The 14,360-nt window shown below is 33.4% G+C and overlaps 1 protein-coding gene across 5 annotated transcripts in view; it reads left to right on the top strand.

Annotated features, from left to right (window-relative positions):
* The window catches only part of LOC124354626 (protein phosphatase 1 regulatory subunit 12A-like), a 28,521-nt gene that overhangs the window by 10,569 nt on the left and 3,592 nt on the right, over positions 1 to 14,360 (top strand). For 3 of the 5 annotated variants that reach the window (XR_006921701.1, XR_006921699.1, XR_006921700.1), the window contains exons 3-8: positions 1,490 to 2,210; positions 3,910 to 4,018; positions 5,363 to 5,585; positions 9,042 to 9,130; positions 9,950 to 11,783; positions 13,680 to 13,851. Coding sequence is in view for 2 of the 5 variants with exons in the window: in XM_046805235.1 (XP_046661191.1) it covers positions 1,490 to 2,210; positions 3,910 to 4,018; positions 5,363 to 5,585; positions 9,042 to 9,130; positions 9,950 to 11,783 (2,976 nt within the window). In the remaining 3 variants the exon portion in view is untranslated. The remainder of the gene's footprint in view (positions 1 to 1,489; positions 2,211 to 3,909; positions 4,019 to 5,362; positions 5,586 to 9,041; positions 9,131 to 9,949; positions 11,784 to 13,679; positions 13,852 to 14,360) is intronic. The other 2 variants (XM_046805235.1, XM_046805234.1) reach the window with 1 other exon arrangement.

The raw sequence follows: 14,360 nt of genomic DNA, 5'->3' as shown, positions 1-14,360 counted from the left end.
ATTATTATAGTATAGGAATTGAGAGCCATTTTGGAAATATGAAACTATAACTTTTTCTCAGATTATATGTAATTTTTGCTTGACTAACGTAAAACTAAGTGAGATCAATGACACATAAATAATAGTTATATAATCGTCAGACAACTAGATAAAAAGACAAGTTGGCACTTTAATGGTCTGTATGCTATGGCTTATGCTGATAAAACATTTATTTACATGTTTAACAGTTGGTTTTAAGAGTGTCAAACTAAGAAAAATATGATTTCTTTCTTGGTGGAAATTTCTGTATGGATTGATTACAAGAATAATCGGTTTTTTATTTGTACAATACAAATTGGCTTCTAGCTCCTGGACCATAACTGATCTCTAAATAAGGAAAACTATTACAAAAACACATAATTGCAAAACACAAACAATGTTGCTTCGTGTAACATTAACTTACCTTTAAATATGGAAACAATATTATCAGTTTTCAATATATGCACACATTTTTGCTTCAACATTATTATAATAACATTAATTTAATTCTAAATAAAGAAAAATAAACAGTATTGTTTTAGCATCACTGTAGTAATGTCAAATTATCTATAACTAAGGAAGTATATTATCAGCTTTTAACAAATACAGGCAACATTGCTTCAGAGGTATTATTTAACATAACTTATCTTAAAATATGTAATTGCAACCAGAGTTTAAAAAGTATGCAGCACTGCGTAGGAGATTGACAATAGCAGGATTACCAGAATTTTTGTGGCCTAGATTATTAGTGCACCACACATGCGTGGTGGTGTAAAAGCGTGGTAATATTAAAGAAATATGGTAACTGTGGGTTTTTATTTCTCACAGTCCCAGTTTTAATATTTAGAATTTACATAGTTATTCTTAAGATTTGTGTTAACTTTTTCATTTACTTTAAAATCATCACACATAAGGGAATTTGGTTAATTAACGTACATAAAGCTTAATTTTGATAATGTGTTCCCAAAGAGGAACTGTTTATGATAATCTGAAAATTAATTTTTCAATTAAAAATTGCATTAATAAACAGCCAGCATGCATTTCACTTTTACATGTCAGCACAGAGAAGTGTTTAGGCATTTTTCATTGCAAGTTTGTCTGTTGATCTGATTAGACCCAAATTTCAATTTCCCATGCTGTTATAAGTGGTAAATATAATTTTTATTAATCAACATTATTCAACACCTAAAATCACTATCAAAAATAGCAGAAAGATATTTTGCAGTTTGGAGAACTCAAAATTCCTAAATAGTAGTTGCAGTTAACGTTATAATCTTGGTTTTAGGCTTATGCAGTGTATGTCATTGTTGTCATCTAAGTATTCTGGTTTACATTGTGTTGAATTGCTGACAGTTTAAATCTTGAGATATTTGGGCCTCACTGTGGAGAGTATTATCCAGTGAACAGATGTTAAACCAAAACTGTTTATGACAACAGTTCTCTGAAACTAATCATATTTTATTCATTTCAGATGTGGGTAGTGAGTGTAACATAAGACTTGAACCTGTTGGGAAGTTAAGGATGGATAAAAATCCTGGAAAAAATAAAAATCAATCAAAAAGTAAAGGAGCATTAAACAAGGAAGTTCCTGACAGTTCAGTGGCTGGCAGTTGTGAACCCAATACATCTGATTTACCAACAATGCCTACCTGTGAAGTAGATCATTCAGTTTCTCAAAGTGAAAAAAATACTGAAATTCATCACAACTCACCACCTCTTGTTGAAGTGGACCCGCCTACAGTTACTGAAATTGATCATACCTCACCACCTCTTGCTGAAGTGGACCAGCCTAGAGTTACTGAAGTTGATCATACCTCACCACCTCTTGCTGAAGTGGACCAGCCTAGAGTTGAAGACGACCCAGCACATGGTGTGTTTGAGAGTGGAAGTGCCTTCACAGAGAACACGTACTTGACCCTAGGACTGCCAGTGCCTACCCAGCAGAGAGGTGTGCGCTATGAGGTGGATCATATTGTCCCACAAAACACTGAAACAGCTAGGTCAATGATGAGTGAGACAAATGGTCCTTCATTTACTGCACCTCCTGGAGATCAAACGGATCCTCCTAATATGTTCCCTAGATCTGCTGCAACTGCAACTGTGGCCAATCTCCCAGCCCCCTATATCAACCTTTTCAACAAAATTTGCGAAGACATCAGAAACGCTCTCAAGTTTGACAAGGACTGCAACATGTGAGTAGTGTTCCTTTATTTTTGTAAGGTACTCTAGTATACCTTTACCAATCTATACCATGTAAGTTTTTTGGGTGGTTCCTATCTTATTCAAAATGTTCTTAAAAATACTCTCTTAGGAGTTAAACCAATGTATATTTTATAAATTTGGTGTCAAAATATGGTGCGAGCTTTTATCCTTAAATTGCTTTATAGAGGCTTGGACTCCCGCTCATCTTGAAGATTATTCCTTTGGATTTCGATAAAAACTAATGGTTTAATCTGATGTGCATTAAACTTTATTTGATGTTAACCTTAAAAATAGAACTGCAGTAAAACACCAATTATTTGAATCACAATTATCCAAATCCTGAAGTATCTGATTGATTCTCGGCAAAAAGATCAAAACTATAAAACTAATAAATTATCGCGAGAGTGCGAATGGACGGGGAAATAGAGATAGTCAGTGCATGTTACTATCATGTGCTGTTACTATGGTAATGTATAATGTGATGTTGGTTGAGATAGCGATCCGGTGAATCCACAGTTCCTAGTGCTATTTATAATAGCAAAGAAAGGAGTCACTATTACTCCCTCCAATATGCACATCGTCAGACTGAGTGCGGTTTTCCTATACATAGAACCCTAGGCTATACATAATTCACATATCCAAATTTTGATTTTCAGAATAGGCCTGATCCCCAAATTAATTCACATAATCGAATTTATACTTTAAGTTGGTTTAGCAAATCAGTTGTTATTGATTGAATATGAAGTTCTTAAGTTAGGATTGCTACTTCAAAACATAAATACAGGGTAATTCCAATAAAAATGTGTATTTTTTCAGAGTTGATAAAGGATGAGAATATAAACAGTTTTTGTTCAATATACATGGGGTTGAAAATGGATAGTTTCTGAAAAAAATTGAGACTGTGCCTCCTTGTAGGCAATATGTAGTGTTCCCTTTGAGGTTTGGCAAAAAATGAAGGCAAAGCTGCTGGAAAAAAATTGTATTTCCTTCGTAATAACACATAAAAGAACAACATAACAAGAATGTAAAAAAAATTATTATTACAGCAAGTGTTCAAAATTTTTCCCGTTAGTTTTCAATTTCAAAGCTGAGTTTTGTAATATCGACTGTCTTACATTTTGAAGGAGTTTGGGTTTTCTCCCACTTCTATTACTTAATAATATTTTTTTAAACTGAATTGTTTTTTACATGAAGTGGTTCTTGTACTTATAAAATTAAGAACGAAAACACATTTTAGTTTCAGTAGCTTTGTGTTTTTCTGGCCGAATCGCAAAGTGAACACTACGTATTGTCTTCAAGGAGGCTTTTCACAAATTCTCAATTTTCTTGGCAACAAAGCATTTGCGATCCAATGTGTATTGGACAAATATGTTTTATTCACATCGTCTCTCAACCCTAAAAAAATGTGCACTTTTATCGTTATCACCCCGTATGTTTCTTTGTTTACATTATTTTCTACACTTGAGGCTTTCATACAATTGCAAGAAAGGATTGTAACAATACATTTGACATAATTTAGAGTTACAAGAAAACTAAAACTCAATAATGATGAGAAAGAGATTATTAAGAAAAAGGTCTGTTTGCACGTCTCAAAATAGAATATTATTTTTGTCATTAAAAATTCTGTTATCTTTAGGAGTATCTGGTTTACAAATATATTTGATTTTGAAAATAAATATTTATTTCTAGACCTCTGCATGATGCAGTTATAGACTGTGACTTAAAAAGGGTGAAGAGTCAGTGTATTCTGCTGAAGGGGATGAAGTCTAACCTCAACCACCGCAATGTGCACGGCGATGTAAGTAGACATGTTAATCTATGTAAAATTGTCAGTTTGTGTGTTTTGCCTTTATTATTATTAAATTTAAAAAAATGTGTTGTGACTTTGATTACAATTTCATTTCTCTTATCTTAAATTGGTCTATTTGTAAAAATTAATTTGGCTTGCAATACATATATCTGTAGCAGTGCTATTTGATGTTGTTTCAGATATTCTAAAGTCTTTTGAAATGAATGAATTTATTGAATTTGAATTAATTCCCTCTTGTAAGAGTATGGTAGCACATCCAATGAATAATATTCTTTTTAAAAAGCTTCATTTTTCAAGAAATTTATGTTTTTCAAACTTATAAAAGTTAACAATGTTAAATGCACACCTCTTGGACCTTAGACTTAGGGTGGGAGATTTTGAATTCACCCACAGTGAACAAAATGTAGGCCTAGAGAGTTACATAATTTTGTTCAGCTAATTATTTTTAACAATTTGAGAACAATTAAACATAAACTATTGGTTGGGATCGTTGATGGCCGAACAATCTAAGATGTTGGACTTTAGATCTGAGTTCTTTCTGAGCACTTTTTATCAGTACCATTGGACCTTGTACCTACTGTATTGACTTTCCTCCTTATCCTGTTTGATAAGATCCTCTCACATGCCAATGGCCCATGAGGATGGGTAGAATAAGGATTCTTCTAAGGAGCGGCCTATTGCCTTGCACTTAAGCCTCAAGGGCCTTTTACGCACTCTAGAAGTATACCATGAGACCAACCATGGTACATGATACTTCAGTTACAATTTTAGAAGGTGAAAACAAGTGATCAGGTTCTCCTGGGGTTCACCACCCTTGTCCAGACTACCCAAGATGATGCAGTCTTCCATGCTATTGCAAGACAGTCAAAGAGCAGGTTTTCAGCAGTTTCCTCCTACCCATCACACATTTGACACAGCGAATCCCCTAAATCAGGATGGTAATTTTGCAGTCTCCCCTGTGAAAGCACAAGGCTAGCAAAAGCCCACCCTGTGGAAGACAAGCCAGGGCACTCCTGGCCATAGCATGAATGACAATATTCAGTGGTGCAAGGTTGAGACAGCAGTTTAGAGCTTCACCTGGCGGACTGGGAAAGGACCTAGTGATAGCAAGGCAAACCATTCTTTGGATGCTAGCCAGACTAGCTACCATCATCCTGGTCTCCATGAGCATCATAGTTTCATGCTCCCTCCCTCCATCAGATAATTGGTTCAACAGAGTTTTGCAAAATCAACTCTTACTCTTCACATTTATTTATTGTTATATTACAGAGCTTAATGTAAAGATTCACAATTTTGTGTATTTAAACATCTATTTTGTTGTATTGTTGCCAGACACCATTGATGCTAGCAGTGAAGCTAGCTGTGGACCTCGGTGGGGCGGAGAGGTGGAAAGTGGTCCAAATGTTGTTGAAGGAGGGGGCGGATCAGACTGTGGCAGACCGTGAGGAGTACACACCCCTCCACTATGCTGTCCAATACGGCTCCACCAATCTAGTCCGCACTCTGCTTGGTGACGATGGTTCTCATAAAGTTATAGACAAGTTTTGTCGTAATGGTAAGTTTGTCAAACATATTTCACTCTCTTCCTATAAGTAGAAGGAATGTAGCATGACTTTTTCAGCACTTGTGTTGTACTGTCGATCACCTTCATTCTATTCAGTATCTTTTGGGAACAGGCTTAACCCATTGCGGATCGTATTGTTTTGGCGCGCGGGCACGAATTAATTTACGGTCAGTGGCCGAACGAACAGCAATGGTGCGCCACATTGTATCGCTCGCTATTGTATACTAGAAAATTCAGCTGTGAAGGTATTCGTTCAGATGGAACATGGGCCTGCTGGGGTATCCGTGATGTAGGAACGATAACACGCGAGCAAGGTTCTGGGGTGGCAGGGATGATGTCTGAATCATAGTCTAAATAAAGTGGCTCGGGCGAAGCGATTACAACATCCGAGCCATTGTCTAGACTAAACCCGCCAACATGTACATCTGCGTCGTTTAGTTCTTTGTCACTAACCTCAAAAGTATTATAATAACAACTGTGGAAAACTAAGCAGAAGCACTAAAAAGCAGATAGTAAACTCATATGAATGATTTTTCAACTTCGACATACAACTGCGATCTGTAAGATATTTATAAAACTTTTGAAAACTCTAAACGTAGACCGTTGTTAAACACTCTTAGTTGACAAGTGAAGACGATCGCTCGATCTATCAGACATTATTAGAACTATTTGGAGGGAAATTTAAAAGCAGACCGCTTTTGCGAGCTGAGCTCATCATCGTGCCGTTAGGCCCGGCCGCTGCTTGACGAGCCCAGCTCGTCAGTGATCCGCAATGGGTTAAATAATGTTGAAAAGAGGAGTGGCCTCAGTCTCTACTTTATTTTAAATTAATAGTCTGACAGTGTCCATTACAGCAATTGTATACAAAACTTGGTTTGTCAAACAATTATCCAATTGTAAAGAATATCCAACGATTCTTTTTTATTTATAAGATTAGCTGGTACACGTGTCTTCTCATGCAATATTCAAAATCAAAGTCCTTATACTTCTTAGTAAAAGCTCTTTGATGTAATATCAAGGTGATCCGCGCATGTGCACTAGTCGTCCTTGTTCACTGGCTATTGACTCACACCATTTTAGTTGTTCTACGCTGTGTTTTCAGTTTTCTCTGACCGTTTAAAATGTTTTAAGGCAATTAGTGATCCTGCCGATTGTGAGAGTTGTTCTATAATAACATTTTTGAACACAAAGAATGTGAAACCGGTTTACATTTATCGTCAACTTTAAGATATTTACGGGGAAGACGTGTTGAGTAGAATGGTAAGAACTGGCCATCATACTGCTGGTGACACTCAAACATTGGTTCCTCAATTTCGTTGGGAACAGTTCAGTCACCCGCCCTACAGCCTGGACTTGGCACCATATGACTAACTCTTGTTCCTGCATATGAAGCGCGAGAGGCGTCTTTAAAACTGACAATGAAGTAAAACTGCTGTTGAATCGTGGCTACATTTGTTGGTGGGAAACTTCTATGAAGAGGGTATAGACAAATCGATCATTCACTACAAGTTGAACTTGAACTTCGGTGGAAACTGTGTTGAAAAATAGTTTAAGGTTTAGGCTTTCATGTAGAAATAAAATAGTATTGAAAAAAATCGTTTCTTATTTAGTTTAAAAACGGTTCTTATTTCTGTATATCAAGTTTTGCACATGTAGGAGCATTTCTGGTTCAAACTAACTATACATTATTTCTGACGCCATAGCTGGGTTTCCTTGTTACAGAAATTACAAATAAATAGATCTCGAAAATCTACTTCAATTTTTTCTAGTACTTGTCATATACGATCTAAGAGATTTCCGGTGCCATAGTTGAGTTTGTCTTGTAGTCCCAATAAAGAATATATAATATACATATGTAGAACTGAAAAAGCTATTTAGGTCAAATAGTGTCTACTTCCAGTGATAAAATTCACTAACATTGGTATAACTGAGTTCGCCTTATTGCTTCAATCAAAAAACTATATAAGTGTGTAGCTCTCTAAAATATACTTCAGTTAAAAAGTGTTTACATCCTGCTCTTGTAATTTACTTTGGTCTAAGATATTTCCAGTGTCATAGTTTTTTCTTGTCCTTATGAAAAGAATATACATACATAAGTAGGACCGAGAAACCTATTACGGTCTAGGGGGAGACCCTATCTACTTCTGGTATAAGGAGGAATCCTTATTTCGTTCATGCAACATTAAAAAAATAATCGTTTATAAGGTTTTATGCCATAAAGTACTGTTATTTTGTAGATTGTGAAAGAATGTATTCTTGAGGCATGTTAGTTTTCATTTCTCTGTTTTTCTTAAGCCACTGTAAAAATGCATTATTACAATGCCAAGGAAGCCCACCAGTTTCAAGTACCTTAACTAAAAGATCACAGCTTTGTTCGTTAAGGTTGGTTTGTGAAAGTGTTAAAATAGTGTTTATAATGCATTAAACATTTTAAATTAATTGCTGGTGCAATGTGTATTAAAAGTTAGATATTAACTTTGTCTATGCTATCAGCATCACTATTGATCAAACACTGTTCTAAAATTTACATTGTAAACAAATGTTTCTGCCTCTTTGACGAACTTCAACTGAAAATATCAACAGCTATTTAGTGTCAGTTAAATTTTGATCGTGAAATGTAAATATTACAATTTATTAAATTGAAAAATATTCCAGGTAACTAACTTTTCAAACCATTCTTTTCACATAAACCTTACTCGGATTTTAACGAATATTTTACAAAAATAACTAGCCGAATTGGTTTAGTCTTACTTGAGATTAACACTTAGCAACACTATTTATTTCATTCATTTAGATTTCTATCTATTTAGATTCATTTTTATGTATAAGAGTTATAAGTGTAGAAAAATAATATTAAAAGCTTATGAAATAATAATGACTAGAGATTTAAATGAAATATTTTTGTTTACATGAAAGAACATTATGACAAGCTCTAATAATAAAATCGTCAGATTTTTTTAACCTAAGAAGAAATATGGAATAAAATCATATGAATAAAATTTATATTAGAAATTTAACATTTAGGTCAAATCCTAGTGTTACAAGTTGGAATATTTAATCATATTTATACATGCTATCTAAGATGTAAAAAGTTGTCACTTTGCTACACTGGGTCGTAAGTAGGCGGTGTTTATGGGGTGTCGAACGGCATGGTACCTGTTTATTTTACTATGTAGCCGCTTATCAAATTCAACACTACTCACCCAGACACACCTGTTGGTTGGATTCATATCTTGTTGAGTGGATTCACATATTTGCCCTAATTTCCAGTCTGTTACAAGTTATACGGATGTAATTAATATTATTTTATATTTATAAATTAGTATATTTTCATTAGCAGATTGATTTAAAGTGAATATGATTCTCTTACTCTGAAGTAATTTGTTTAAAGTGGAGTAATATTCTTTTCTGCTTTGTGACATACTAAGAAGTATTTAATGTTTGCAGGTCTGGCTCCTCTCCACTTGGCAGCCATCGGTGGTCATGATGACATTATTGAAATGCTCATAGATGCAAAGGCTGATTTCAACTGTAAGGTAGAGTGAAATATATTTTGTTAATAAGACGAATTCCGATTCTACTGAATTAAAAAAAAATTATTAGTATTTGAGGATCGATTTTAAAGATTCGACAATCAAACCTATCAGAGATTTGCCTTATCACTAATTATTAGTCAAAAGTTTTGTATATTTCTAAAACATGAAATAAATCAAACATATAAGAATTAATAAAATACATTTTTGTATTCTTCAAAGTTGATTGTATAATTCGTTGTGATCAAAAACAGGTGTTACCTTTAAACTTGAAAATGTTGATTCCACATTATCTAGTAGGTAAAATATAACTTTTTCTAAAACTCAACATTTTTTGTTTACAGTATTTCAATGCTATTATAGAAATACTGTAGTACAAAAAGTTTTACTATATGTTTTTAGTGTTGCCTTCAAAGGGTTAAAGAGCTTTCTTATATTTTTACCTCAAAATATTGAGTGTTCTGTTCCTCTGGGGCACATTGCACTTGGCCACTTGCTGTTCATAGTATGACACCCCCTCCCCTCCATCAATCTTGGAACTCACTATCACATAAAACATATATTTTTTTAATTTTAAGGAATCTTTAACATCAAATGTTATTTAATTTTCCTGATGGCCTATTAAATTTTTGAGTTAGAAACAACTCAGCTTAGTTTATGAGTCATAACTTGAGATAGATACTGTCATTACACTGCATTCTAATGGTGTTTTTGTTGTTGGACCAGATAAACGTTTATGTAGATTCTTGTCTATGTGTATAATGACATGAAAGCTGTTTTTATGTAATGTTTGAATTTAATTTTTTGTTGAAAATGTTCCAGGATATGAAGAGTGGGCGGACACCATATTTCTTTGCTCTAGAGAAAGAAAACACAAGTTCTGCCAAAATTTTTGTCAAGTTCAAAGCAAAAGTGAATGAGCCAAATTTTGCAGGCCAGTATCCACCAACTAAAACTTTGAAAGTCAACCAAGGAGATGATTGTAAAGTAGATAACAAATCTTTAAAAAACTCAGCTAGCTCGAAAGCACCTTTTAACATTGCAGAAACTACTTCAATTGAAATTGAAGAGGAGATGATTGAAGATCCTATGGTGGTAGAAGAGGATGGAATATCAGGAAGTTCTTTCACGGATCTCGGAGCTCCAGTAGCTAAATCTAAGGAACAGAATTGTGACATTTCTAATCTAAATAGGATAAATGAAGTCGAAACTGCATTGTGTCGAAAATCACTAGATTTATCCGAACGTACTGCTTCAGGACCAAACTATGAACACATCTGTCCTTCAGAAATTACAAATATTCAACCTTCACCAGATACCATCTCCATAGAGAATCAGATGTCACATAACCCATCTCTCTGTCCTTTGAGTACATCAGACAGTCCAATTCTACCTCTAAATTATGATCCACAAGAGCAACATCAATGTCATAATAATTCATCGTTAAGAGCTGCATTGGAAATGAATGACTCTAATCATGTAGGAGTAACAAAGGAAAAACAAAAAGATATTACAGAAATATTGAAAAATTCTCTCAATATTCCCTCAAAAGGAGATAAGAAGAGTAAAAGTAATGAAATAAAAAAAACTCGTAACCATCCATTATCTAGGATTTTTTCACAAACATTGGACATTGATAAATCTTTTAATAGTTGTGAAAATGCCATAAACAACTCTTCTAGCAATTTAAAACCTCAAGACATAATTCAGCCAACTCAACCTCATCAAATTAAGAAAACTCTTGGAAATATTTCTCACAGTTCCGACCCCCAGTACAATGGTGCTAAGTCTGTATCATCAAATGAAAATACTCAAAAAATAATTCAACTTAATGTTTCTGAATGTGCAGGAACTAAACAAACCCCCATTATTCAATCTAGTCAAATCATGAAATCTCATCAAAATTCTAATCTCAATTTGAATAAAGAATTAAATAATTCCAGGTCTTTATTATCAGATGCAGAAACTCAAAAATTAGTTCCGTCAAGTACTTCTAAATGTGAAGAAATTAAACAATCCTCCTGTAACCAACCTGGCGAAAATATGGAATCTCATGGAAATTCTTGTTTCACCTTTCAGGATCATTCTAATGATGCTGAATTTGTGTTATCGGATGATGATGATAGCGATGAGGATACTTCCCCATCAGACTATACAACTGCCAAACCAACAGCTGAAGTTGCAGAACATTGCAATAAAAGAACCAAATCAAACAATAGTACAGAAAGACTAGATCTAGAGAAACTCACTTCTAACAGAGATGGTTTGCATTTGGCTCGAATTGATCATAACAAACAAGGAAGTAAAAGTGCTGAACTGAATGTAAATGAGGAAATAGAAGAACATGTGGAATCAAGGAAAACCAATTTAGAAGTAAAAAATAAACCACAAAGGAAGAGTAAAAGGAAAATTTCAGAAGAACAACTTGATGACAGTTTGAGTACAGATAGAAGGAAATCTTTAAGGAAAAGTAATGCACCAGATTCTTTAGGCAAGAAAAATGATGATGAAAAATCCAACCAAAGAACAAAACAAGCCAAAATGAGCAAAACACTACCAGATTCAAAATCTATTCCATCTAATATAAGAAGTAGAAGAAGCCAAGATAATGTAAAAGAAAAACAGGAAGAAGTATTGGACTCAACTAAAAGAACAAGTAAGAGAACTAGAAAACCAATGAATATTAATAAACTTTATTTATACACATGATATGTTAATTTATACATAATAATTTACACTAAATTATTTTTGTTTTGTAGTTATTACAGTGGTTGTAAATATACCATTTTGATGAAGAAATTTGATCAGGTGTAAAATAGGAAAAACTATTTACCAATAACTTTTAAGTTCCTGTAAAAATATCTTAATTCAATATTTCAGTATATTTTAATAGCAGCCAAGCCATATCATAAAATATTGTTTGCTGCGAGATTTATACTTTCAATATAATAGCTTGTAGATGTCAGTTGTAGATTCAAGGATGGTCATTAGAGGAATTGTGGTGGATTTTTTGACCCATTTTAATTAAATTTATATTTTTATAGTAGTTAGTTGTTAGAAAACTGAATTGACAGTAAAACTTCAGCCATAATATTCTGAAAGGCCAATCAGTATTACAACAAATATTTACAATGAATAAGAAGAATTTCCAGGAATAGATTCTAAGATTAAAAGCACTTAAAGTGGTGTTTTCAGTCAGCTATGTAGGAATATGTTTTGCACACCGTTTTAAATCAGGCAGGTAATTTTACCAGTTGTTAGTTTTTATATGAGCCATTCATACAGACCTTAACATTTGAATCAAGGACTTTACAAAACTCCCTATAGTTACTGTATAGTATTTCATTACTTTATACCTTCACTGTGGCATGAGACGTGTTCTAACTTGAGAACAGCTGGAGTAATAGTTAAAAACATCCGCCCTAGAGTGAAAAATATTATTCACATGACTAAAAATTATCATATTTTTTTGAAATAGTTTTCAAGTTTTGTACTACATACTTACATGCAAATTTAAATAATAAATTATGAATGATTTAGTATTGAAATTATAAAATTATTGGTGCTTATTATAAATAACTATTATTATTTTGTCTGTAACTCATTCATCTTATTCTTAAAAATGTTTGCTTATTTTTACATTAGTACAAATTAATGAGAAAGAAACACAAGTTTCCATCAACTGGTATTTACCCCTTTTCTTCAGGTGAAAATTGTTAAAACAAGACTAAGAGAGCATAAAGTGATAAAGTTTAAATCTATATCTCAAATCCTCAGATAATAGTTTATACTTAATATAGGACTTTCTTAAATAAATATAAACCATATCTATATATATATATATATATATATATATATATATATATATATATATATATATATATATATATAATATGTACCCAAGAGAGATTACTCAAAAAGAACTGGAATTATTATTTTAAAGCTATATATTTATTTTTTATGACAAACAACCCTATCCTCTTCAAAGTACTCTCTATTACTCTTTATACATTAGTCCAATCGGTAAAGTAATTGTGGACAGCTCCTTTTTTACTTTTTTCTTGATGTCGTCTTGTTTTGTTGAATCCGAGTCCTTTCTGTTTCTTTTCTTGCATGGAAATTAAAATATATCACATGGAGCTAAGTCTGGTGAGTAAGGTGTGTGGGGCAGCGGAACAATGCATTTGGTTAACAGAGATGGCTGTGTGTGCCGGTGTATTATGATAAAAAAAACCGGTCTCCAGTTTGCTACAAATCTCTGATTGATTTTTTCTTCCCAGTCTGTTGGATCTTTTTTGACAAACACTGCAGCACAATCTTCTTAAAACTTTAAAGCCGGATTTATGGTCTGACCTGGAGGAACAACCTCTAAATGAACTAACCCTCTCACAAACATTAAAAAAATCTAATGAGCATTGTCTTGGTGTTTGATTTGGTTTGACGAATTTTTTTGCTGAAATAACAATGTTGTTTTTCATTGGCTTGATTGTTGCTTTATTTCTGGGTCATAACTCTAGAACCATGTCTCATTGCCGGTAATGACCATTTATAGGAAATCAAGAAATAGCACAAAACAAAGCCTGTCAGTACAGAAGAATAGAACAAGCCAGATGGACAATCCATGAGGCATTGAAATGGCAATAAGTTTCAATACCGACACCTAGCGACAGAAGTTTATTCTGCACAAGCCCCACTCACAGCAGAACTATTCCAGGAACTTTTGGGTACCTCTTTGTGTGTGTGCGCGCGCGCATGTGTGCGTGTGTGTGTGTGTGTGTATGTGTGTGTGTGTGTTCAAGTTCAATCTTCTTTATTTACTAAAAATACATACAATTTACCTCCCAGTGCACCTCAAGCGGCGCATGCGGGAGTTCAGTTGAATCATATTACACAATTATTTTTTGTGTTAATTGTCCAATGTATATTGTTATAACATTTTCTTCACTTAAACCAAATTTACAAACCAGCAACAAGCAGTTTAAATCTAATAAATAATATACCAGAGAGAATTAATATAATATAACTTAGACTAAAGCAGCAATAACAGCAATATGTACAAAAACATTGTAATGACAAGCAGTACAAATTTACAAGCAGTAATAAATAAATATATATTCTAGGTGGTAACAAGCAATCAATATAATTTGAAATTTAATAACTAATACATTAACATTCCAAGTGACTACAAACAATAAATACATAGATAACAAATAAATAATGCAGTAATAACAAT

The sequence above is a fragment of the Homalodisca vitripennis genome, chromosome 2 (assembly GCF_021130785.1).
Source record: "Homalodisca vitripennis isolate AUS2020 chromosome 2, UT_GWSS_2.1, whole genome shotgun sequence".
Lineage (NCBI taxonomy): Eukaryota > Metazoa > Arthropoda > Insecta > Hemiptera > Cicadellidae > Homalodisca > Homalodisca vitripennis.
Note: the sequence above shows the minus strand (reverse complement) of the source record. Positions and strands in the feature narration are given on the sequence as shown.